General features: G+C 25.3%; 2 protein-coding genes and 1 pseudogene across 3 annotated transcripts; all 3 read left to right on the top strand.

Annotated features, from left to right (window-relative positions):
- The first annotated feature begins 275 nt into the window (after positions 1-275).
- Positions 276-7,623, top strand: LOC122849473 (annotated as a pseudogene).
- A 2,276-nt stretch (positions 7,624-9,899) lies between these two features.
- On the top strand, positions 9,900-16,240 carry LOC122848966 (venom dipeptidyl peptidase 4-like). The gene is made up of 11 exons (XM_044147462.1): positions 9,900-9,947; positions 10,169-10,221; positions 12,481-12,680; positions 13,508-13,680; positions 13,745-13,987; positions 14,067-14,528; positions 14,607-14,797; positions 14,880-15,074; positions 15,142-15,302; positions 15,372-15,583; positions 15,669-16,240. The coding sequence occupies exons 4-11, from the start codon at positions 13,561-13,563 to the stop codon at positions 15,759-15,761; spliced, it is 1,677 nt and encodes a 558-aa protein (XP_044003397.1). The 5' UTR covers positions 9,900-9,947; positions 10,169-10,221; positions 12,481-12,680; positions 13,508-13,560; the 3' UTR covers positions 15,762-16,240.
- A 994-nt stretch (positions 16,241-17,234) lies between these two features.
- LOC122848961 (dynamin-like) lies at positions 17,235-23,305 on the top strand. Of its 2 annotated transcripts, none has more exons than XM_044147456.1 (13): positions 17,235-17,497; positions 19,535-19,717; positions 19,849-19,931; positions 20,019-20,168; positions 20,252-20,455; positions 20,537-20,729; positions 20,834-21,040; positions 21,607-21,806; positions 21,915-22,033; positions 22,118-22,275; positions 22,402-22,447; positions 22,539-22,754; positions 22,823-23,305. In XM_044147456.1, the coding sequence occupies exons 2-13, from the start codon at positions 19,554-19,556 to the stop codon at positions 22,949-22,951; spliced, it is 1,869 nt and encodes a 622-aa protein (XP_044003391.1). In that variant the 5' UTR covers positions 17,235-17,497; positions 19,535-19,553; the 3' UTR covers positions 22,952-23,305. The 2 variants fall into 2 exon arrangements, with proteins under 2 accessions (XP_044003391.1, XP_044003390.1); XM_044147455.1 differs by having other exon boundaries at positions 21,888-22,033.
- Positions 23,306-26,152: the final 2,847 nt, after the last annotated feature.

The following is a 26,152-nucleotide window of genomic DNA, read 5'->3' as shown; positions in this document are numbered from 1 at the left end:
TTCTAGATAAATAACCGAACAACGAAAAATAATAATCTATGAGTCATTAAAAATTCCAAAGTTACAATAACTATAATAAATAAATATTTATTAATTTTATAATTTTTAAATGAAATAAATAATATAACTATTTCAATTTTTAGATTGGTGTTAAAGGATATAGCCTACCTCAAGAAAAAACAAAAGCAGAAGGTACATTTCAATTCGAGGGAAAAGATTATAAATTAAACCATGGTTCGGTTGTGATAGCAGCCATAACCAGCTGTGCCAACACGAGTAATCCAAGCGTAATGCTTGGAGCAGGTAATTAAACAGTTAAACCATTAAAATAAAATAACAAATGTAATAAGTAATGTTAAGGGCATTATATTAATAAATAAATAAATAAATAAACAAAATTCTAATTGATACTCAACAACCATACAATTAACATAAACGTGTAAATGATATTTTTTTCAATTAATAGATCAATTAATTGACATGATAAATCAATTACAGGTTTATTGGCAAAAAAAGCTGTTAAAGCATGATTAACAGTTGTACAAACTTCATTATCTCCTGGATCTGGGTTGTAACATACTATCTTCGTGAGAGTGGAGTGATACCAGCTTTGACACAACTTGGTTTTAATGTTGTTGGATATGGTTGTATGACATGTATTGGTAATAGTGGTCCACTTGAGGATTTAATCGTTGATGCCATTGAAAAGGTAATTAAATAAGCTCTTTTAATATCATCAAAAATGCAGCTGAAAAATATAAAAATAATAACACACCACTTATTGCACTTGTTGGAAAAAAATATGGTTTAGAATCATCAAGAGATTGGGCTGCAAAAAGACCTTATCTACTTGGAATTCGTGCTGTTATTGCTGAATCATATGAAAGAATTCACAGATCTAATCTTGTTGGTATGGGCATTGCACCATTGCAATATTTACCTGGTCAAAATGCTGATACACTTGGGCTAACTGAATTTGAATTATTTGATATTGAAATACCAGATAATTGTGTACCACATCAACAAATTACTGTTAATACAGATTCAGATAAAAAATTTGATGTCATTGATATAAAATATTTATTTTCTATATTTTTTACTTTTAAAATTAATTAACATCTTTAATTTTTCTCTTTAATAATTAAAAAGTTAAAGTAATTGATTTGTTTGATTATTTATTTATTCGTTTATATATTATAATAAATTTTAATTAATGTTTTAAAAAATTAAAATAATATGTTCCAGTATTTTGATATCAATGAGGAAAATAGTAAATTGTTAATTCAACTATCTTTATGTTTATAAACTAATTAAAAAAATAAAAAAAAACTTCAATTTTATAAAGATAATTTATAAAACTTTTCCTGTTGCATGCATGAAAATTGCTCAACATAAACTTGATTAAATATTATTAATACAAAATTAATAGATAAAAAGAAGGAAAATTAATTTAATCACTTAAAATTCAATGACGTATCAATAAAACATAATTATGTAAATTTTCTATGATAGAGAGGGTTAAGCAAGATATGAAAGATCTATGCAAAACATAAACTGATCGATACTTGAATCAGTTACATTGTGATATATTATAAAGTCAAGTAAAGTCAAATATTTTAAAATTAATTTAAAGCCAAAAATGAAATTGTTATTGGTATTATTGTTGGTTGTTATTTCAACAATTGAGGCAAGTTGGTATGATGGTGTACCATTTGTTTCTCAAGTTAAATCAGCAGTACAAGCAGCATTAGGTGATATGAAAGGTGCTGAAAGAACACAACAAAATTTTATACGTCAAGCACCAGGAGTTGCACAAATAACATCAGCAGTACAAGCACATAATGGTGATTATCAAGGTGCAAGAGATACACAAAAACAATTTATAGATGCAGTTGAAGAAACTGTTGATGGAACACCAGTTTTAGGACACATAAAAGGTATCACACATATGCTATTAGGACAAAATGAAAAAGGAGAAGAAAGTTTAAAATCAGCATCAAGTAGTTCTGGTATTGTAATTGGTGCAGCTGCTGGTGGTCCAGTTGGTGCTATTGCTGGAAGAATATTGGCTGATAATTTAATCACTGAAGTTGATAGTGCGATCAGATATTGGTGATCATGTTGATGGTTTTCTACAGTACATCTTACAAATATAAAAAAAAAATTATATTTTTATATGCAAGATGCTTTTATGGAAATACTCAAAGATATTAAAATTTGTGTATACGTTATTAATAATATCTTAAAAATAAATTTTTACAATCATAAACACTGAGCTTATAATAAAAAAACAATTTAATTATTTTATAGATTAAGATCTGATGAATTACCAACAATAGTGCGAGCTAATTTAAATTTTTTTATCTATTTTGGATCAGCTCGAAATTGTGAGTCTTGTATATTGAATTTTTTTCTAGCCTCAAGTCTCCAAGTAACAAGTATTTCATTTGTTATTTTAAAATCATTGACTTTGTAATCAATACATATTGTGATCTTGCATATATCCAATCATTAAGTGCTCTTCTTCTATAATTTTTCTATTATCTGAAGTAATAATCCTCAGTAACATCATTACATCAACTCTGTTCTTTCAACATTTCTAAAAACCGATTTGGATTTTCACCTGCAAAATTAACAAATTGAACTTTTTCTTCAAGTAAAATTAATCGTTTGATTGGTGTTCTTGTTAAATCTATAATAGACTCTTCAACAATTAAAATAATTTGAGAAAAAAAAAAAAACAAAACAGTTTAAAATTAACATTAAAATTATCAATAATTATTATAATATTTATAATATTATTATGTTATTATTATTTATTGTTATTCGCATTTTGATAACTAATATTTGAATCATCATTGTCTTTTTGCAAATCATCACAGTCCACTTCTGAAAATTGAAAGATTCATCAACTTCTTTTTTATTTAAATCAATATAATTAAATATTATTATTATTATTATTATTATTATTATTATTATTATTATTATTTTTGAATAATTTGTTGATTCGTCATCAATTCTTTCAATATCGAGTGGATTTTCTGAAATTTCATTAGCAGTAATTGTTATTTTATTTATTTGATCGTAATCTTTTCCCAATTTTACTAATACTTTTTCATGATCAATGCATATAGATTTATTCATAAAAATTTCTCTCATTTTTTCAATCGTTTTAAATATCTCAACTCCAAAAAAAAAAAGAAAGAACTAGTTGCAGTATATTAACATAAATGAGGAAATAAACGAGGAAAATAGCGTATTAGTAATTTCACGTAATTTTATGTTTATCAACAAAAAAAAAAAAATAATTTTATAAACATAATTTATAAAAAATAGCTCAAGTTAAATATTAGAAATTAACTTGATGTACAATTTCGTTTTCTGGTGGTACAATAGATTATTTTTCAACGATTTTTTTGTTGCTAAATCAAATGAGTGCAACAATGAGTGCAACAATGAGTGCAACAATATCAAATATGTGTCTAGAGTATGGAACAACGGTTGTTTTTTTTCCAATTGATAAACAAAGTTTAAATTATTTAAGACAAAATGTAAGAAATGAAAATCATATTGGAAGGATTGAAAAGAATTTAGAAGCTGTTAAAATGGTAACTAATTTTTTTTCTTTCAACTTATTCTTTTTATTTCTTTTAACCGTAAATATATAATATGTATGTTAATTTAATTTATTTTGAGTAAACGTAAAAAAGGACAGGAACAAGATAAACAAAAAACTGTTTCATTGTGGTCATATACAAAAAGTCAATTATCATTGTATCAAAATCCATTGTATTGGTATGGTTCAAATAGTCAGTTGATGTTAATTCATGAGACAACAGGTAATTAATTAAAAATATATGTTATCAATAATTGTTGAAGCAGATTATTTATTTATTTTATTTTTTGGTAAAAAAAAAAAAATCTGATTTATCAAAGAACAAAAGAACTTCTACTTTTAAAAAAAAAAAAAAAATATATAGGTATATTGTAAATAATTTCATGACAATTATTTATAAGAATAATTAATTAATTACTCTTTATTTTTTTTATGTTAATTACGAAATTATAATGATGAATCACAGGATATTTATCGTGACAGTTACCTTGGATTTAAGAACAGTATAGTTTCAAGTGTATCTGGCCCAAAAAGAGCCCATGATCGTGTCTCTGTCTCAGATATAAAAAATGATTTTCTTACAAGTCTTACAAACAAGATGATTATTTTTAGTAAACATTAATTAATTAAGGTATTTATTTGATGATATCAAGTATTGGCGTATGACAAACATAACCCAGTGATGACTCAAATAATGCATAACTGAAGTTAGTTTATCTCACCCTGTACTTATTATTTTGTTTTATTAGAAATTAATGGAAATTTCCAAAACCTAACTAGCAATGATCAACACTGATGACTCATTAGGGTTGTTTTTTATTTTTTCACATATAAAAAAATAAAATATACTGATAAGAATGTATTTATGTTGGTGTCGATGATGATGTGGCAGTTGAGCCATCGGGTAACTACCACTGTGATATGTTGTTTCATTCAAACATATTCCAACGATAGTTTGCCTGAGGCTCAACTGACTTGATGACAAAATAAAATAAAATAAAAGCTAGTAAAAATTAATTAATTAAGGTATTTATTTGATGGTATTAAGTATTGGCGTACGACCAACATAACCCAGTGATGACTCAAATAATGCATAACTGAAGTTAGTTTATCCCACCCTGTACTTATTATTTTGTTTTATTAGAAATTAATGGAAATTTCCAAATCATATTTAAATATGAATCATCAACACTGTAATGACTTATTTGGGTTTTTTTATTTTTTCACATAGAAAAAATAGAAAAAAAAAATATACTGACAACAATGTATTTATGTTGGTGTCGATGATGATGTGGCAGTTGAGCCATCGGGTAACTACCACTGTGATATGTTGTACTATTCAAACATATTCCAACGATAGTTTGCCTGAGGCTCAACTGACTTGATGACAAAATAAAATAAAATAAAAGCTGATATATAAAAATAACTAATTAACAAAAAAATATATAAGTATAAATTGTTGAATAAGACCAAGCGATATTACTCTGTTGATCTAGCTTTATAAAAATCAAATAATATATATAGCTAAATTGACAGAGTAATATAAGTTGGTGCAACAATTGTATGCGTGGCAATATCTGTAAATAAATATTATTAATACAAAATAATAATAACATGAATGAATAATTTAATAAAAAATTGTATTAAAATAAAAAAAAAGACTTTTAGAAATCTTCACCGATTGAATCCAGCTCGGTGAGGGTTTAATGCAACCGCACCAAGATAGATTCAAATCGCTGCTAATATTCTATTTCTTTAATATACACAAGCATAATAATATGTAGAAAATATTTAACTTACAATTATTTGGTATTATTACCTGGTCAGTATGCAAGGCTAGTGACAACTTACTATGAAGAAGTTCACTGAGCCACTGACTATCGACCTGTTGCTGATGGCTCTTTTTATACAAAAGTTTGATGGATGTTTTGTCCCACCTGGGTGAGCCAACATCACGCTCATTGGACGAAATTGTTATCAGGCATTATGTCACTGGTTTTTCTTTTCCTCCCTTGATGAAACGCAACCTTATCATTTAAACAATTTGACTATTTTTGTACATTTTCTATTCACACTAAGATTGGTTTTTTTTTTTATTATTTTTTTTAAATAATCTAAGTATATTTATCGACGTTAATATTTTTAAGACTAACACGTCGGCTTTTTTGAGACACGTCATTTTTTTTTTTTTTGTCGTTTAATATTTAATTTTAAAAAATAGAAATTTAATTATTTTGACTATGATTTTATTGTTTTACGCATTTGATGGACTGAGAAAAAAATATAATGATCAAATACTTATAGAGTCATCAGAACAATCGGCAAAAAAAACGATTCATAAGCAAAGAATTGTTTTTTTTTTGCTAAATATAATTTGCTAACAATCGAAAAAATATTTATTTTATTTTTCAAATAAGTATATTATAATACCAAGTTATTATTTATAATTTTAAATTAAATAACATTTCTTTGCTTTTTCAATTTTAAATGTAGAAAGAGAAAGAAAAGAATAGTAGAAATAAAAGACAGAGAGATATTGGTGATAAAAAATTTCAAAGAAATGAAATAAATAATAAAAATAATATTAGTTTTAAATAAAAAATATTTTTTGGTAAATTTTTTTATGAAAGAGAGAAAGAGAGAGAAACAGTGTATACTTGATAAAAGAAAGGTCAAATGAATTAAATAAATAATGAAAATAATTTTGAATGTTATAAATGACAATTTTCGTTGGTCATTATCTTCAAAGTTGAGAAAAAAAAAAAAAAATATTCTCGACGTTTCTAGATAAATAATCGACACAACGAAAAATAATAATCTATAATGAGTCATTAAAAATTCCAAAATTATAATATTTATAATAACTATAATAAATAAATAAATATTTATTAATTTTATAATTTTTAAATGAAATAAATAATATAACTATTTCAATTTTTAGATTGGTTTTAAAGGATATAGCCTACCTCAAGAAAAAAAAAAACAAAAGCAGAAGATACATTTCAATTCAAGGGAAAAGATTATAAATTAAACCATGGTTCGGTTGTGATAGCAGCCATAACCAGCTGTGCCAACACGAGTAATCCAAGCGTAATGCTTGGAGCAGGTAATTAAACAGTTAAACCATTAAAATAAAATAACAAAATTCGAATTGATACTCAACAACCATACAATTTACATAAACGTGTAAATGATATTTTTTTGAATTAATAGATTAATTAATTGACATGATAAATTAATTACAGGTTTATTGGCAAAAAAAGCTGTTGAAGCAGGACTAACAGTTGCTCCATATATAAAAACTTCATTATCTCCTGGATCTGGGTTGTAACATACTATCTTCGTGAGAGTGGAGTAATACCAGCTTTGTCACAACTTGGTTTTGATGTTGTTGGATATGGTTGTATGACATGCACTGGCAATAGTGGTCCACTTGAAGATTCAATTGTAGATGCCATTGAAAAGGTAATTAAATAAGCTCTTTTATTATCATTAAAAATGTTGAAAGTACTTTTTTAAATTAATATAAAATTTTTTTTTTAAAATGAATTTGTTTGTTGTGGTGTTTTATCATAGTTGATAAGAGCTGCATAACATTTGATGCAGCTGAAAAATATAAAAATAATAACACACCACTTATTGCACTTGTTGAAAAAAAATATGGTTCAGGATCATCAAGAGATTGGGCTGCAAAAAGACCTTATCTACTTGGAATTCGTGCTGTCATTGCTGAATCATATGAAAGAATTCACAGATCTCATCTTGTTGGTATGGGTATTGCACCATTGCAATATTTACCTGGTCAAAATGCTGATACACTTGGGCTACCTGAATTTGAATTATTTGATATTGAAATACCAGATAATTGTGTACCACATCAACAAATTACTGTTTATACAAATTCAGATAAAAAGTTTTATGTTATTGTACGTTTTGATACAGAAGTTGATCTTACTTATTACAAAAACGGTGGCATTTTAAATTATATGATACGTTCAATAATATAGCGATGAAAAATAATAAACTAGAAAAATTGTTGCTTTTGTTGTTTTTTTAAAAATTGGTCAAGAAGGCATTCATTAACAGGTTTGAGGTAATTAAGCTGTTATACACAAAGAAAATAAATTTTTCAAAAGAATCGAAACCAAATAAATTACGGCAAAATTAATCTCAATTATCTATTTTTTTGTTAAATTAGTATTGTAAATTAATTTGAGGTAATTTATTTTATTCTTGATTCTTTTAATAAATTCATTTTACTCATCTTACTATCTTACTATATGGTTTCGATCATTTTAATTTATTGAATAATCAGGATTTAAATAATTGTAACTTTCAATAGAATTATATCATTTATTTAACTTATTTTTTGATGAAAAAAAATTAATAAATTATTAAAGTAACTATTTATTAATATAAATTAGAAAAGAAAAAGTAAGTCTTTTATTTCTAACTCGGCAAAACTAGTCAAAAATCAGATAAAATATAAAGAGGCCAGAATGGACGATAAGTCGCGGTGTGCCACGGGCCTGTTTTTGGATATTCCCGGAGAAAAGTTGGAGAGATTTTTGGTTGAAGAAATGTCGGAAAAAAGTTGGAGTAAACTGCAGGTTGGAGAAATTTCTTCAACCACAGGTCATTTTTGTAAAAAGGTGGTGAAAGTTGGAGAAAATTCGGAGAAATATTTCCTCCAGGTTAGTTTTTACTCATCAATTAAGAGCTTAGTGAGATTTACACTAAAATCTAACGATACAATCTGATGAGGCAGATTGAAATATACATTCAAAAGCAGTATATCAAAAATCAAATATTAGTATTTCTAGTTATCACAATTAAGAAGTATGATGTCAAATGTATTGGTGACTGGCGAGTAATACAGATATTCAATCAATCGGAATTGTTAACACCTAAAATTTATCTGATATCAATTCTAATGGCAATATTTGTAATCACTTTACTTACTGCGATAATTTTTTCTTTCAAAAGATATTTAATTTCAGAAAAATCTACATTGGCGTAACAAAAATTACGGCTTGTATGAATATTTGCACTATTATAAAATCAACTTGTGATGATCTGATACTTTTGAAAATGATTTAAACTGATTGAATATTTGTATTTCTATAATAATACAAATATTCAATCAGTTTAAATCGTTTTTGAATAATTGCCACAACATTTTATGTTTCTATCCCATTGATCTCTTACTTTCATCAGCATTTTCATCGATGCCTTATATGTGCTTCACTCGGGCTATTGTGAAGACCAAAGTACACAACACATACGTTCAATGGAGTTAATAATTGGCTGAATTTATAGGACATTGATTTCTGGGACAACTGCCTTAGTTTCAAAAAGTTTAACACCGATGTCCACCTTTATTGTCCATCCAATAATAATTTACCTGAAGTAAATGAAGTAATTATTAAATTATTGTTTAATCAACTAAATGTAACGTTCTGAGTCAATTTATTTAAAGCATAATCTTCCAGTCTTTTTTTTCTTTGCAAATTGATAGAAGTTTGAGCATTTGCCAATAGATAAACTTGAAGAATTGATAAATTTAAAAATGATCGTATGGATCTGATCATCGATGGTCTATTTCGTTTAGGATCAGTGTAAGGATAAGGTGGTGCTGGTGAATAATCATCACATTCAATTGGTACACTTATTTTATCTGAATAATGTTCTAATTCAATTGGTTCATCATTATCAGCTTGACTATTATCTACTGGTGATTTTTATAATCATTATATGTAATCATTTTTATATATCTTTTGATAATTTTATTGACAAAATGATTGTCTTGTTTGACCACATTGATAGTACTAATGAAAAAAAAAAATATATACATTGTTAAATCGAGAAGTTAAGTTGTCAGGAAAACACGTACAAAAATGTGGGTCTTAAATTTCATAACGTTAATATTATTTGTGTTATTTTGTTATTTTTTTAATTTTGGAAATGCAAACACAACAAGTGTTACTCTGGATGAATTTATCAATGGAAAATTATCACCAGTATCTTTTAATGGCAGTTGGTTAAATGGTTAGTTTATTTTATAATTAAATATTTATAAACTCAATATTTATATTTTTTTATATCGACAGATAATGAAATTTTGTACAATGATGCAACAGGAAATTTATCGATTTATAAAATTGATGAAAATTTAAAATTAACATTTTTGAAATATCAAGATGTAAGTTTGCTGATGCATAAAATTTATATAATAATTTAAAAATTATGTAATAATGTAATTTTTTTTTATTTTCAGTATAAAATTTCACCAAATAAAAAATATTTATTGGTGGCTTCAAAAAAATCAAAGGTAAGTGATAAAAAAAAAAATTAATTTAAAAAATGTAATATTTACAAGATAAATATTTAAGACAAGCTAATAACATGTGATTTTTAGTGATCATTTTATTCTTATCTTTATACAATTTATTTTAGATAACAATATTATGATAAATTTTAATTTTTTGTAATCTCATTTATTTTTTACAAATAAAAATTAAATATATATTTAATTTTGTTAATTTATTTCAGTTATATCGACACAGTTTTTTAGCTGGATACAAAATAATAAATTTAGAAACAAAGTGAGTAATATTTTTAATCCAATTATATACTTAATTTAACTCTAAAATATCATTTAAAAATTTTTACTATTTATTTTGTTACATCAAATAGACAATGATATTTTTTTTCAATGAAAATAAATTGCACATTTTTCAAGTTTTTGATCATGGCTTGTGCACTTTTGGAATAATTTTTTTGTATGATTCATAGTATTACCAAAAGACTCAATTATTCTTGTGAAATAATCATCGAATGTTGAAATGATCAATTGAATATTCTCCTTCATTTTATTTTTAATATTTTCATATAAATTAATTGTGTTAGTTGGAGACTTAATCGAAATGCTCCGATCAATGCATTCAAATATAATTTGTGCTTCAGTATGTTTCCGATATATAAAGCAATTGTTGAATGTTGATATCAAATCATTATTCTTTATATATGAAAATAAAAAAACAATATATATTATACAACGTATATAACTCAAATAATAATTACTCAATTATATATAATAAACAGAGCTGGGAAGTTTGTCTGTTATTTCAGTTTGCCGTAAGCACCATGGCAACATGGTGAAATATAGTTAAAAAAAAAGACGATCTGGATCTCGTACATGGAAAAAATGGCCTTATTTTTTTAGGCCTCTTAAAAATGGCCTTATTTTTTCTGGCCTCTTAAAAATGGCCCTTTAAAATAGCATTATGTTTTCGGCTTCTTAAGAATGGCCTTATATTTTTGGTCTGAGAAATTATTCATTTAAATACATTTAAATACATTCATTTTAGTTTGAAAAACTAACCATTTTTAAGAGGCCAAAAACATAAGGCCATTTAAAAAGGAAAAAAATATAAGGCCATTTTTAAGAGGCCAAAAAAAAAAAGGCCATTTTTTCCATGTACGAGGTTCAGATCGTCTTTTTTTTAACTATATTTCACCATGTTGCCATGGTGCTTATGGCAAACTGAAATAACAGACGAAATTCCCGGCTCTGATAATAAATATAATACTATACCTTTATAATTTTGTTGATAAAATTTGTCGAAACGATTGTTGTATTTTTGAAATATTCTTCAATCTTGAAAATGTTATTTTTTGTTATATTAAAAATATATTGCTTCGAAAAATCTAGACAACATTCATGGCCAGTTGAATGATTTTGATTATCCGAAATGGTTTTCCATTCAAGTAATTTTATTTGTTGATAAATTTTAGTGTACTGTGTATTTATTATGTCTTGTTGAGATTTGTATAAATTAGTCAGTTTATCAGTGTCATTTTGATTACTTGTGTTTGATAGTAATGTTGAATTACTCATGTATTCCATTCGAACTCCATGTCCCTATATTAATAATAAAAAACACAACAGCTATTAAACTATTTAAAAAAAAATTAATATTATTTTCACGTACCTTTTTCAATACTATCAATATGGAGATTATTGTCAGAATCAACTTCATTTTTTAGTATGATCTTATGAGTCTCAGCTTCAAGTAAAATTGTTGAAAAGTCGTGACGTTTTATTTTAGAACTGATAATTTTTTTCAATTGCAGTGGGCTTTTATATATTGAGACTACAGTGCTTGGATTTTTTTTTCACATTTGATAAGTAGTTGCGCGTGATTTTTAAACACGTCTTTTATTTATACTGGAATTAATTTAGTAGACTAAATTATTTACATCAAAAAGACAAATAAATAATTTCATACGAATGAAAAATTTAATGAGGCCACGTGTCTCAATTTTTGCTCGAATATATAAAAAAAATAATGAATTTTTATAACGATTTAATCCACTTGTCTACATTAAAAATGTAGAACTTTTATTTCTTTCTTGACAAATTTATTTGTATAGTAATTAAGTATATCAAATGGAATATTAAAAAAAAAAAAATTTCGATGTTTTTTATTTTAAACACGTGTAAAACATTGATATCTCTCAAAATTTTTACAAGGATTATAATTAATCAAACAATTACGTGTTCAAAGTTCAATTACCTTTATTTCTTTATGGAAATTTTTAAATATTTTTTGTTCTTTTTCTACTGGAAATAATTTTTCGAAATATTTCTTTGAATTATTTTGTATCAATAACTCAAAAATTGTTCGATTTAAAACAAAAAAAAAAAATCGTGAATCTATTTTTATAACAAATAGATTCAAAAATAAAATTAATTTTACTATTTAAGTCTTTTTTTTTTTAGTTTAAATGACTCAAATATAATTCAACCAAAAATTAAATTACCAAGATGTGTATATTTTTTTCTGTTTTTTTTTCTATAGCCAACAAGCTTCAATAACTATTGGAAACTCAAAAATTCATCAGTTAGCAATATGGACCCCCCAAGAAAATGGCATAATAATAATAAATAACAACAATATATTTTACATTCCAAATGTACAACAATTAAATAATTTCCATCAATTAACAATCGATGGAGGTGATGGTGTTTATTATGGTCGACCAAACTGGGTCTATGAAGGTAATAAAAAAAATCATATATAACGAAAATTAAAATTTTCAATACTCCGGTGGGTTATGTGCAATTATTAGTTAGTGTAATTTTTTTTTTTTCAAATAAAATGTCATATTGTTTAGTCACAACACTACGAAATTTTATCATAAACATATGTTCATCTGGTGAGTGAGCATATTCGAATACGAGTCGACTGTTCACACATCGAGGTCCGTTGACGGATCTGCCTGAGTAGAGATGTGAGATCCGTTCACGGACCTCGATCAACACATATAACATATGCGCGTCGAATCTCCACAAAACATGATTTTGTTGGGTTCCAATGTAAATCGGGAAAAAAACAGCCACATCAAATTTTTCTATTAGAATTCTAATAACTCCGTGAGTTTTAAAAATATCGTTTTTAAAATAGCGGCAATTTAAAGATCAAAATAAAAGGAAACTTTTAATTACTCGGTGCAAATCGATCATGCTTACAGATAAAAAGTTATTTGATATTTAAAAAAAAAAAGAAAAAAAGGTTTTTAACATTTTTGGCTTTGGCAACTTTAATAATTATTTGAGAAAAAATCGAAAATATACAAATTAAAGAGATTGAAAATACGCTTTTTTTGGTTCTAACACGAAGTGTCTCTGACAATTACTTAAGAAATGAGAGCGTTTTTTAATTTTCGGTAGACAAATCCAATACGTAGGTGACGCGAAGCGTCCCACCTACGTAATAGGTGACGCGAAGCATCCCACCTACGTAAAATTCTAGATATTATAAACTAATTAAAAATGTAAAATTCATCTTATCACTTGATTAATTAATATATACATTTATTTAACAGAAGAAGTATTCAGTTCAAACAGTGCATTATGGTTTTCACCAAGTGGAAAAAAAATGGCATTTGGATATTTCAATGACACAATGACAAATATCATTGACATTCCATTTTACGGAACATTAAATAGTAATTTATCCTATCAATATCCACAATCATACAATATTTACTATCCAAAGGTAATATTTAATAATGAAATTATTATATTTTTAAATGTTTTAATGTTAAAAATTTATCAAACAGGCTGGTAGAAAAAATCCAATAGTAAAGCTATTCTACATTGATTTAGAAATAGTTGATAAAAGTAATGCTTATAATAAAAGTTTTTATGAAATTTTACCTCCATTAGAATTATTAAAGTCTGAAATAATACTTGCTGCTGTTGTTTTTCCAAATGAAACAAGTGTTTCAGTAACTTGGATGAACAGAATTCAAAATGAATCATACATACAGCTTTGCAATGTCAACGAATTTCATTCCACCACGGTTTGTACTGGCTTTATTTGAAAATAAATTATCTAAATTTATATATTTATTTTATTTTTTAATTGTTGTAATTATTAAGGTATTTAAATATGCTGAAAAAGAAGGATGGTTGTCACCAGGTTCACCTCCAAAATACAACAAAGATGCAAGTAAATTTCTCATGATTCTTCCACAAAAACAATTCGACAATGATTACTGGTATCATTTGGCAATAGTCAGTATAAATACAACAAATAATTATCCAGCTATTCGTTATTTAACATCTGGAACTTTTGTTGTTACTAAAATTGTCGGTTGGGATGAAAAAAAATCACTAGTTTATTATCTTGCAACAGTTGATAATCAACCAGATCAATTACATTTTTATCGTGTTTCAACTTTGAATAATTATTCGAAATCTGAATGTTTAAGCTGTAATGTTTCGAGTTTAAATAAACGTATACCTTGTCGATATAACAATGCTATTTTATCACCATCAAATAGTCGATATATTTTAACATGTTTTGGACCTGATGTACCTGATGTTTCAATTTACAATAGTGTAAGTCTTTTAAAGTCTTAATTTTTCTTGAAGAAATTCAATTGTTATAGTGTTAATTTGATGAAATATAATTTACAGAGTAATTTAATTAAATTGCTAACATGGGAAGACAACTCAAAGTTAATAAATTTATTAAAAAATAAAAAAATGCCACAAATTAAAAGACTCAGGGTACCAGTACCAGGTGGTTTCAATGCTGAAGTACAATTATTTATTCCATCAAATGCTGATTTAAGTGGAACAAAAAAATATCCTCTACTTGTTGATGTGTAAATTAAACAAACAATTGTAAATTAATGATTAAATTTCGTTATTTCGATGTAGAAATATTATGTCTTTTTCTATTTTTAGATATGCAGGACCAGATTCAAATAAAATAACCGATAAATTTAAAATTCATTGGGGAACATATTTAGTTACAAATAAAAATTTTATTTATGCATTTATTGATGGTCGTGGATCAAATCTCAAGGGTAATTCAATGCTATTTTCGGTTTATAAAAATTTAGGAAATTTCGAAATTCTTGATCAAATTAATGTCACAAGGTATGATGTTTGATTGACTCTAATTTTATCGATTGTAATTTAATATTTTGTCATTTTTTTTGTCAAGATATTTACAGAATAATTATGCATTTATTGATAAAAATAAAACATCAATATGGGGCTGGAGTTATGGAGGATACGCAGCTGGAATGAGCTTAGCATTGGATCATGGAAATGTTTTTAAATGTGGTATATCAGTTGCACCAGTAACATCTTGGTATTTATATGGTAAAAAAAAAATTATACTAGCAAAAACGTAATGTAAATGAAAATATTTATTTAATTTTTTTGATACAGATTCAATTTATACTGAACGTTACATGGGTTTACCAAATGAACATGACAATAAATATGGCTATGATAATGGAGAATTAATAAAACATGCTAAAAATATCAAATCAAATAGTTATTATCTTGTTCATGGTACATTTGATGATAATGTACACTATCAACATTCACTTCTGCTTGCTAAAGAACTTGAAAAAAGTGACATTTTATTTAGACAACAAGTAATATTATTATTTTTTATTTGAAATTTTGTTATTTTTTTTTTATTGTCGTTTAATTTTTAATTTAATTATTTTTTGTTTTTAGACTTATACCGATGAAAGCCATGGCATTGATGGTTTGTTACCACATTTGTATCATTCATTGGAAAATTTTCTTGATGAATGTTTAATTAAATAATAAATTATAATTATTTTCAAGGATTAAGAGTTTTTTTTTTGTTTTCAAAAAATTTATAAAAATACATTGAGCTATGTAGTAAAAAATATTTTAATATTAAATTATTTATGACAAATTAATGATGTATAATATGATTTTTATATTTATAAAAAATTAAATTTAGAATAATAAGCAATTGAGTCATCGAAAATAGAACTTAACTATCTCAAATGAGCTTTTTTATCTCTAGTTTTTATTGGTACCATCGTTATATGATCTTGCCGTTCATAAAGAGCAAATAATTATGATAAAACAACAAAGAAATTCATACTTACTATCTGTTTAATGTAAAATTATATCTAGACAATTCAAAACAGCGGTTATCCACACGATAATTCGGATTAATTATTGATTTTTAATTAAAAAAAAAAGGTTTTTATAGTCTCATAAATCATTAAATGTGATAGAATAAATAATAGTCATGTTTAAAATTAATAAAATCGGTTAATTTTCCTTTTATTTTTCCTTGTTTTACAATTGTTTGCTTGACTTATCTGGCCATCAGTTTTACTGATAAAAGCTGCAGTGTCAACAGATTAGTTTTTATTATAATTACGTCATTTAATTGTTGAAATTATATTTCCAAGGCAACTTGAATCTTGCAGGACACTTAATTGTTATCCTGGAAAAATTATTAACGCTTGTTTTAAACTAAAATACATCCCAGGTAGAAGTTAGTCTCGGAATTCGACACTAAACCTCGTTTCGACGTCGAAGACCGAGTTCGATTCTATGTAGAAATGTTACATTATTCGACGTCGAAATGAGACTGGATTTCTACCTGGGATCTCCATTCACCAGTTGTAGATACGGTACTAATTCCAGTGACCCAAGAAGAATATTTATTATATTGTTTTCATTCGCAAGTGGAAAAAATATATTTAATGGAAATTTACTTTATATTTAGAAAAAACTTAGAAAAAATTTAGAAAAAATATAAATTAAATTTAAAATATACACAGATTTGGGCATACTAAAATTAAATTTAGAAAAAATTTAGAAAAGATTTAGAAAAAATATAAATTAAATTTAAAATATATACAGTTTTGAACATACTAAAATTAAATTTAAAAAAAATTTACAAAAAATAAAAAAAAAATTAAGAAAAAATTTAGAAAAAGTTTAATTTTAGTATGTCCAAACTTGTACATATTTTAAATTTAATTTATATTTGTTCGAAATTTTTTCTAAATTTAATTTTAGTATGCCCAAATCTCTATATCCATTAAATTTAAATTATATTTCCATTTAATATAAATTAAATATGAATTAAATATATTTTTTCCACTTAATAATTATAAATTTAGGGGTTTACATTTCAACATTTAAGATAAGGTAATAACTTTTTGCCACCTCTTTTGTATAGCAGTCAGTCCCCCTTAACTTCTATCGCATATTTAGACTCCAGCTCATGTTCACTTCAACTCCATGTTCATTCCAGTGAAAGGTTTCATTGACTGAGTGTTGTGCTGTTATTTCCATAACTATAAATAAAAAAATTTTAATTCATTTTTTGATTTGTCAAGACGGATTTTAATTATTTACTTTTATTATTCATTCACTAAAATAATAGATTATTATTAATAATAATAATCTGGTTATTTTACAATTTAACATCAGTTGAAGGAGCATATGATAAAAAACCAATACGAGAAAAAATTTGATTAAAAATTTTTCAATATAAATTCTGAAAAAAAGTAAGTTTTATTTAATTAGTAAACTATTACAAGTAAATAGATTAATTCTATTTGATTATTTCACATAATTTTTTTTAATAAATTTTCATATTTTATTTATTTATTTATTAAGGTATCCCAAGTGAAAAAAATATATTTATTGGAAATATATAATAAATTTAATTTATATTTAAAATATATGTGAATTAAATTTGATTAATGTTTTAAAAAATATAAATTAAATTTAATTTACATGTAATTTATATTTAATTCATATGTAATCTATATCTATACAAAAAGTAAATTTATTTCATATTTTTGAAAAATATACATTAAATTTGAAGTACATCCAAATTTTAATTTTGCAATGAAAAAATATAAAATACATTTACTTTTTGTATAGATATAGATTACATATGAATTAAATGTAAATTACATGTAAATTAAATTTAATTTATATTTTTTAAAACATTAATTAAATTTAATTCACATATATTTTAAATATAAATTAAATTTGTTTTATATTTCCAATAAATATATTTTTTTCACTTGGGACTAAGCCCAGCAGTAATAAAACCATAGTAGAGCTACAGTTTGTTACAGTAATAGATAAAAATTAATATTCAATACTAAATGTAATTATAACTATATAGAAAATAAATTAACTAGGACATAATATTGGTTTAAAATAATTGTCCAGTGTAGAATATAATTAAGTCCAATATTCATATATTTGTATATGAAAAAATGGGTATATTAGATATACGTACACGTTCAAGTATAAATTTAGGAGATACATTATTTAGCTTTATTACTTTATTGAATGACATAATTTTACGACAAGTTAGATTAGTTATATCAACCATTTTTGAGATAGGAAATGATGAATGAACAGTATTGTAAGCTGAAGATATGGTCATACAGTTCGTTAATTAGTCGCAACAGTATTAAGACAAATATAAGATAATATATCAAGACAAATTTGAGTTGTTTATTATTTCTATAAGCAAGTAAATTATCGATGAGTATATTCAATTTTTATCAATAATAGTTAACGTAAATTATAAAAAAAAAAATTCTTTAGTTTGCTATTTTTTGTTTTCTATTAAATAATTAATTTTTTGAAATTTTTTATGCAAATTCTATGACTCTTATGATATAATTTTAAAAAATTCGTAAATTAAAATTATTTTATTTACAAAGTTGAGGGTTGAGCGTGTCTAAAGCTCCAAGGCACTAAAATATAATAAAAATATTTAATATAATACTGAGGTCCAGACAGAAAAAACATAAAAAGCCGGTGAACACTCTTTCAAGGTTAATACTCTTTTGTTTAGTACATCATAAAAAAGCTAAAAAAAAAATTACTTATTATAATTAATTTCTTTTTTTTTTTAAATATTTATTTCGATAATATTTGAATAGTTTTGTTAACCTTGAATGTCTGCGTTCATTTGTGTATAGAAACTTTTTTAAAAAAATTACATATTTACTAATTTGGTGGTAGGGAATTCAAGGGTGGTAATTAAAAATCAGTAAAAATTTTTTTAAAGGTGTAAAAAAAATAGAAAGAGGTATATAATAAAAAAAAATTTGACATTTTTAATGATACTGCAGGAACTAAGAGGTTTAGAGAAAAATAATTTCAGCAAAAATTGTATAAAAAAAAATTAGCTTCAATTTGTTGTTACAAGTTGTTCACGTTTTTCAAAGAGTTAACTGAGAAATCACGATCTAAACTATCGATAAAAATGCCTCTTGTCGATTTGCAAAAAGGGACGCGCATTCTCTCTCACGCCTTATTCGTAGTTGTAATATGAGGCCCAATTTTATGAATTTTAAATAAAACAATATTTTTAAAATAAAAATTTCGAGTTAAATTTTTTTACAACAATACTGATTGTTTAAACGATTCAGATGAAAAATATTCATTGTGGACAACAAAACAAACAAATACTTTTAACGATTAAAAATAAAAATAAAAAAAAATAAGAATGTTGATGAATAAATACTTTTTAACGTAATTCATTCATAATAATGATTCTGTTTTATTTACAGCAATCAAACAAATAGAAAAATGGCTGGTATCAGTGGAATGGACAGTTTAGTTTCAATTGTAAATCGTCTTCAGGATGTAACAACTCGTTCAAGAGTTACATTCGAATGGGATTCACCACAAATTGCGCTTGTTGGAGGCCGAAGTGTTGGGAAAAGCTCTTTAATTGAAAGCTTGGTTGGAAGGTAACCATTTTAAAGTTTTTATCATCTCTTTCGAAAGCTTGTTTGTTTTTTTTTTGTTTTTGTTTTGCATCACTTGCTACTCATTTGTAAATATTTTAGATGTATTTAATTTATTTAACAAACTATTTCAGGGACTTTTTGCCACGAGGCTACGGTATGGTTACAAGACGACCCCTCATATTGCAATTAATCAACAACGGAAATGAAGATCCAGGTAATAAATTATATATAAAATTTAATTTGATATTGTATTTTTGAATTTTAATTTACATTTTTGTTTGATATAATTATTCAAATATAGATTATGCCGAGTTCCTACATTGCTCAGATAAAAAGTTTACTGATTTTAATCATGTTAAACAAGAAATTGAAGAGGACACTAACCTTGTCATTGACAGAAAAGAAGACATCTCACATAATCCAATTAATCTTCGAATATATTCCTCGAAAGGTACCACCTTTTACTATTCTATAAAATATAAAAATAATATTTAAAATTTCTAAATCAATGATTCATTTTTCAATTGTAACTAGTGTTAAATTCTACTTGGATTGATCTACCTGGTTTTACCAAAGTTCCAATCGATGATCCACGATATGAAATTGAGAGTAAAATTCACAAAATAATACTCGACTATATTTCAAATGAATCGTGTGTTATTTTGGCTGTTACACCTGCAAATATGGATCTTGCAAATAGTGTCGCCCTACAAATTGCTAAGGAGGTAGATCCACAAGGTAATGATGATTATCAATTGTTATTTTTTATATATTAAATATATCTTTTAACTTGAACAATGCGTCAATTATTTTATTCAGGATTAAGAACCATTGGTGTTATAACTAAACTGGACCAGTTAGATGAAAAAACAGATGTCCGTGAAATTTTTGAAAATCGTCTATTACCATTACGACGTGGCTACATTGGTGTTGTCAATCGTGGCTCAAAGGCTATCGATGAAAACACAGATATAGCTGATGCACTTCACGATGAAAAATCTTTTTTTAAAAAGTTATTATTTATTTTTTTTACTATAGTAGTTTTTTACTATATATTTAATAATTGACTATTTTTTAAATTTTATTAATCATATTAATTTTCTTATTTCAATATAGCCATGAGTCGTATAAACATATGGCAGATAAATTGGGAACACCATATCTTCAAAAGATATTGAATCAACAGCTCGTTGTTAACATTCGTGAAAGTTTGCCATCTTTGCGAAAAAAATTACTGGATCAAAAAACTTTATACGAAAAAGATTTGAGCATGGAGGACATGAATATTGATGATTTAGCATCAAAAACAACATTGATGATTCAGTAAGTAATGCAATTTGATTAAAAGTATTTGATGATTATTTAAGGGGTTTCGTCGATTTTTTAAAACGAAGAGTGAGACAACATCTGTTTCTTCTGTTTTTCGTCTTTTTCGCACTCATATTGTGTTTCTAAAAGTCATCCGCAAGAGGTCTCTAGTGATTTTTCAATAATTCCTCAAAAAAATCAATTTTTTCATACTTTAATTATTAATTGTAAAAAAACTAAGCTCCAAACCTCTTTTATTTTTTTTCCATACGTTTTGTTTTGTTCCATTTTATAACTCGATAGTTTTTTTTCACGATGTCATATTGTCGATTAGAGATATTGGTATTTTAATGAACTTGTTTTTGACAAAAATCGCATTCTCCATAAGAGCCCATGTTAAAAGTTGTCAACTTTGAAAATTAATAAAAAAATAACGAGCTTCCAAACAATTATCAAAAAATTATATAAAATGTATTAGTATTTCAATAATCTACTGTAAAAATTTCAAAGCATTCTCATATTCGGAAAAAAATCGACGAAATCCCTTAATTTGATTTTAATGATATTTATTGTGTAACAAGGATGATTGATAAACTCCGTTTACAATTTGCAAACACGATTGGTTGTTATGAATCCCATGAAATTGGAGAATTTTTAAACGGAGGCTCAAAAATATGCCACCTGATGCATGAAAAATTGTCAGAAGAAATTTCGGCATTGACATCTGCCGGTAATAACACTGTACGTCGAGAAATAAAACTCGCCATTCTTAATATCCGTGGTGAGTATTTTTTGTCATACAAATTATTTATTTTAGTTAATTTTTTTTTGATAAATATACACGTAAATACATTGTTATAAGGTGTACGACTTGGCATGTTCACTCCAGATACAGCCTTCGAAGCAGTTGCTAAAGAACAAATCAGGCGTTTGAAGAAACCAGCTCTTGATTGTGTCAGTGAGGTGACAGAAGAACTGAATCAACTTCTACATGATTGCACCAAAGTGGTCAGTTAATTTTGAGCAAAATATTCATGTCCTTTTTCTATGAAGCAATTTTTGTAATATCTAATATTTTTTTCAATTTTATAGATGTCTCGTTATCCTTCATTCCAAGAAATTACTGAAGAAAAATTGATAACATATTTAAAACAATGTGAAGAAAAATGCAAAAAACAGTTGTGTGATCTTGTGGAATTTGAATTATCATACATCAACACAAAACATGTTGATTTCATTGGACTTGAAAAGTGAGTAAAGTCTTTTGTTTATATTTTAATTTTTCCATCAAATTAACTTATAATTTCTCTGAAAATATTAAAGATTAATAATTAATTTATGCAACGAAAAATAGATACAATTTTCTTTTTTTTCAGAGCCACTGAAAAATCTTACAAGAATACACTTTCTATGAAATTTCCAGTGAGATATTTTAATTATTAAATAAAAAAAAAACATTTATAAATTACACGTGATTCAGATTATTTTGGTAAATTGTTATGATTATTTACAGAATGATGATGCTGATTTGTATGAAAAATTTTCAACAAATACAAAAATGACTCAAGAAGTTTATAAATTTAAAATTTTAATCGATTCATACATGGACATTGTTACTAAAACTGTGCAGGATCTTGTTCCTAAAATCATCATGTTCATGATCATTGAAAATGTCAAGCATTTTATCAATGTTGAGCTTCTGTCTCAACTTGTAGGCAGTGAAGATGTTGTAAGTTGAATGGATTGAAATGAATTATTATTTTTTTTGTACATTGTGATTATTCATTATATTTTTAGATTCAACTTATGGAGCTTTGCGAAGCTGAAAAAATCAAGCGAGATCATCTAACACAAATGTATGAGGCATCGAATGATGCATTGAAAATTTTGAGCCAAGTTTCTGCATCACTTGCGGCATATAACTAACTTGAATGACTTGGTCTTTTTTTTTTTTTTTAAACTTTTATAGTGATGATTTAATTCATTTTCGAAATTATCAACAGGAAATGTTTGTTACTCAAACTTTATCATTGTAAAACATGAGATAATAATGACCATGAAATATTGTTTATCTTCAAGTATTAGATATTAATCATTTTTTTATGTATTTCATGATTTTTAATATTAAATAAAATTGAACAATTTGTATTCATGCAAACACGTGGAGTAATTATTTATGTGATAATTTCTGTACACAATATCATTGGATTTCTTGGAATAGTTATTGAAATTTTACGTTATCATTTTTGTACCAAAAAAGAACTGTTTAGACTTCTGAGTACACTAATCCAAGAATAACATATATATTACATTGATGTATTTATAATTTTCAATAATCATCATTAGAAAATTAGATTTTTCATTTTACAAATTGACATGTTAATTTTTATTTAATTTTATTGTTTATTAAATTATCATAATAATTTTAAAAAATTTAAGATAATTTATTATTGCAATTATAAAATTACATTGTATGCCAATCGAAGGTCTGGATGCAATAGCACGTTGAGCGCTCGGAAACTGTTATAGTGCTCAACGTGTTATTGCATCTAGACCATCGATCGAGACACTTTACAGTAATAATTAATACCAAAAAGTAAATAATATCGTCTAATTAAAAATTTAAATCAAACCACCCAAGTGAAAAAAATATATTTATTGGAAATATAAAATAAATTTAATATATATTTAAAATATATGTGAATTAAATTTAATTAATGTTTTAAAAAATATAAATTAAATTTAATTTACATGTAATTTACATTTAATTCATATGTAATCTATATCTATACGAAAAGTAAATGTATTTTATATTTTTTCAAAACATAAAATAAATTTACTTAAAATTTTTTTTTTTTCGACATTGCAAAAAAAAAATTTGGATGTACTTCAAATTTAATTTATATTTTCCAAAAATATGAAATAAATTTACTTTTTGTATAGATATAGATTACATATGAATTAAATATAAATTACATGTAATTAATTTTATTTTAATCAAATTTAATTCACATATATTTTAAATATAAATTAAATTTATTTTATATTTCCAATAAATATATTTTTTTCACTTGGGCAAAATTCTTTTTGTGAATATGTATATTTTTTTTTTTTATTCACTGCTTTTTGGGTCTCTTTATGTTAAAATCAAAATATGTGTTTTTTTCGAATGAATTAATAAAAAATAATTGAACAACATCAATTGAAGCACCATCATGGATACACCTTTATATTATTCGACGTAAAGATATAAATATTAAAAAAATAATTGGCAATTACCTGGCGAAAATTTTTCTCCGATATTGCTCCGAATTTATCCGAAATTTTTTTGTTTCCACCGATTTTCTCCGCGTTGCGCCGATTTCCTCCGAATTTATTCACATTACTCCATATTTCTTGATATGCTTGAACGTGTTGGTGGCCTTGAAGCAAAACGTATTGAACGTGAATTAAAATTATTTTAAATATAAAATTTACAATTGATCCAGAATATCATCCAAAAATAATTGGACGTGGTAATGCTATTATTAAAAAAATACGCGTACTGATTAATTAAAAAATGACGTACAAATTAATCATCCATGTATTGGTGATAACGATAGTAGAAGGTGGACGATGAACATTCAGGTCAACAATCATCGACTCGTTCAGCATCTCATATATCTGTTATTGATATATTTTCTAACATCGATAAACGCGACACTGTTTTACCTCATGTTTAATACAATAATTCATGTTTGTACAGAACTTATTGGAGTCAAATATAATATAATTTTTTTTTTCTTGAAGCTTAGAACAATGACATTTGTCAAAAACTCAAAAGCATTAAGCATATTCAAACAATTGCATATCTCATTTGTATAAAAATAAATAGAACCATTTTACATCATCTGGATTTTATTTTTTTATTTTTGGATTCAATGTTTACATTTGATTAGCAAAAATATATATACATGTACAAATGTACACTGGCAATAAATTTGTTTCAGTTGGAATCATGAAATTTTGTATTATAAAAAAAAATGTGTCAATAAAATGTTGATTCTTGATAGTGAACACGAAGTCAAATTAAAATACAAATAAAATAAGAAAAATAATGCAATCGAATATGACTAATCAATTCAGGAGATATTTTTTTTTTTTTTAGAATTGGTTCAATTGAAATATTGATCTTATTTTATCAGAGGATTCTAATTTCTGTTTTTTTTTTTTTTTAAATACAAGGAACATAATATTCACGAGACAAATAGGATAGACAATAAATTATCGAGTGCAGCAACATGTATATTATTTCATCTACTTGTTTATTTATTTATTTAATGTTCATACGAATACTTGGAGATAATAATAATATTATATGAAGCATAAATTTATATTAAATATTTTTCAAAATAAATTTTAAATTATTATGTTTTTTTTTTGTAATTTTAGTTTACTTCAGTGATAATATCGATACAGTTTTTCAGCTAAATACAAAATAATAAATTTATAAATAAAGTAAGTCAGTGCCGTAACAAGGGGTGGGCAAGAGGGGCAACTGCCCAGGGCGCAGTGTAAAGAGGGGCGCACTTAGAAGCGCGTGACAAGAAAAAAAATATTCTTTTTAAAACAATTGAAAAAAAAATTTTATTTTCAGGAAATAAATTGACTACTGTCATTTATGATCATTCGGGTATTACATAAACATGATTGTCTTTCTAAATTTTAAGGTAATCGTCCTTATTATTGCTATTGTTCGTTTAGAGACAATCGTCCAAAAACAATATTAAAAATGCAAAATACGACGTAAAATAAAAAATACTTAATAATTTCGATTGAAATTTTTTTTTGTTTCTTCTGACAACGGCCAAGACACGATCCTCTATACTTTAAAATTCTACCTAATTCTACCTATCACTAACATCGTACTTTAAGGGATTTGGACGATTTTTTTAAAACGAAGAGTGAGACAACATTTTTCCTTTGTTTTATGTCTTTTTCGCACTCATAGAATTATTGTGTTTCTAAAAGTCATCCGCAAGAGGTCTCTAGTAATTTTTCAATAATTCCTCATAAAAATCAATTTTTTCATACTTCAATTATTAATTGTAAAAAAACTAAGCTCCAAACCTCTTTTATTTTTTTTCT

The sequence above is a fragment of the Aphidius gifuensis genome, linkage group LG2, assembly GCF_014905175.1.
Source record: "Aphidius gifuensis isolate YNYX2018 linkage group LG2, ASM1490517v1, whole genome shotgun sequence".
Classification (NCBI taxonomy): domain Eukaryota; kingdom Metazoa; phylum Arthropoda; class Insecta; order Hymenoptera; family Braconidae; genus Aphidius; species Aphidius gifuensis.
This window is presented reverse-complemented; position numbering and strand designations above follow the sequence as displayed.

What these genes read in the sequence shown, in the direction of transcription:
- LOC122848961 (XM_044147455.1), top strand. Translation starts at nt 19,554, where the DNA reads ATGGCTGGTATCAGTGGAATGGACAGTTTAGTTTCAATTGTAAATCGT. An exon ending in GAAAAATCTTTTTTTAAAAA is followed by an intron (nt 20,730 to 20,833) that starts GTTATTATTTAT and finishes ATTTCAATATAG; the next exon opens with CCATGAGTCGTATAAACATA. An exon ending in TACATGATTGCACCAAAGTG is followed by an intron (nt 22,034 to 22,117) that starts GTCAGTTAATTT and finishes TCAATTTTATAG; the next exon opens with ATGTCTCGTTATCCTTCATT.
- LOC122848966 (XM_044147462.1), top strand. Translation starts at nt 13,561, where the DNA reads ATGGCATTTGGATATTTCAATGACACAATGACAAATATCATTGACATT. An exon ending in ACAATATTTACTATCCAAAG is followed by an intron (nt 13,681 to 13,744) that starts GTAATATTTAAT and finishes TTTATCAAACAG; the next exon opens with GCTGGTAGAAAAAATCCAAT. An exon ending in TATCCTCTACTTGTTGATGT is followed by an intron (nt 14,798 to 14,879) that starts GTAAATTAAACA and finishes TTCTATTTTTAG; the next exon opens with ATATGCAGGACCAGATTCAA.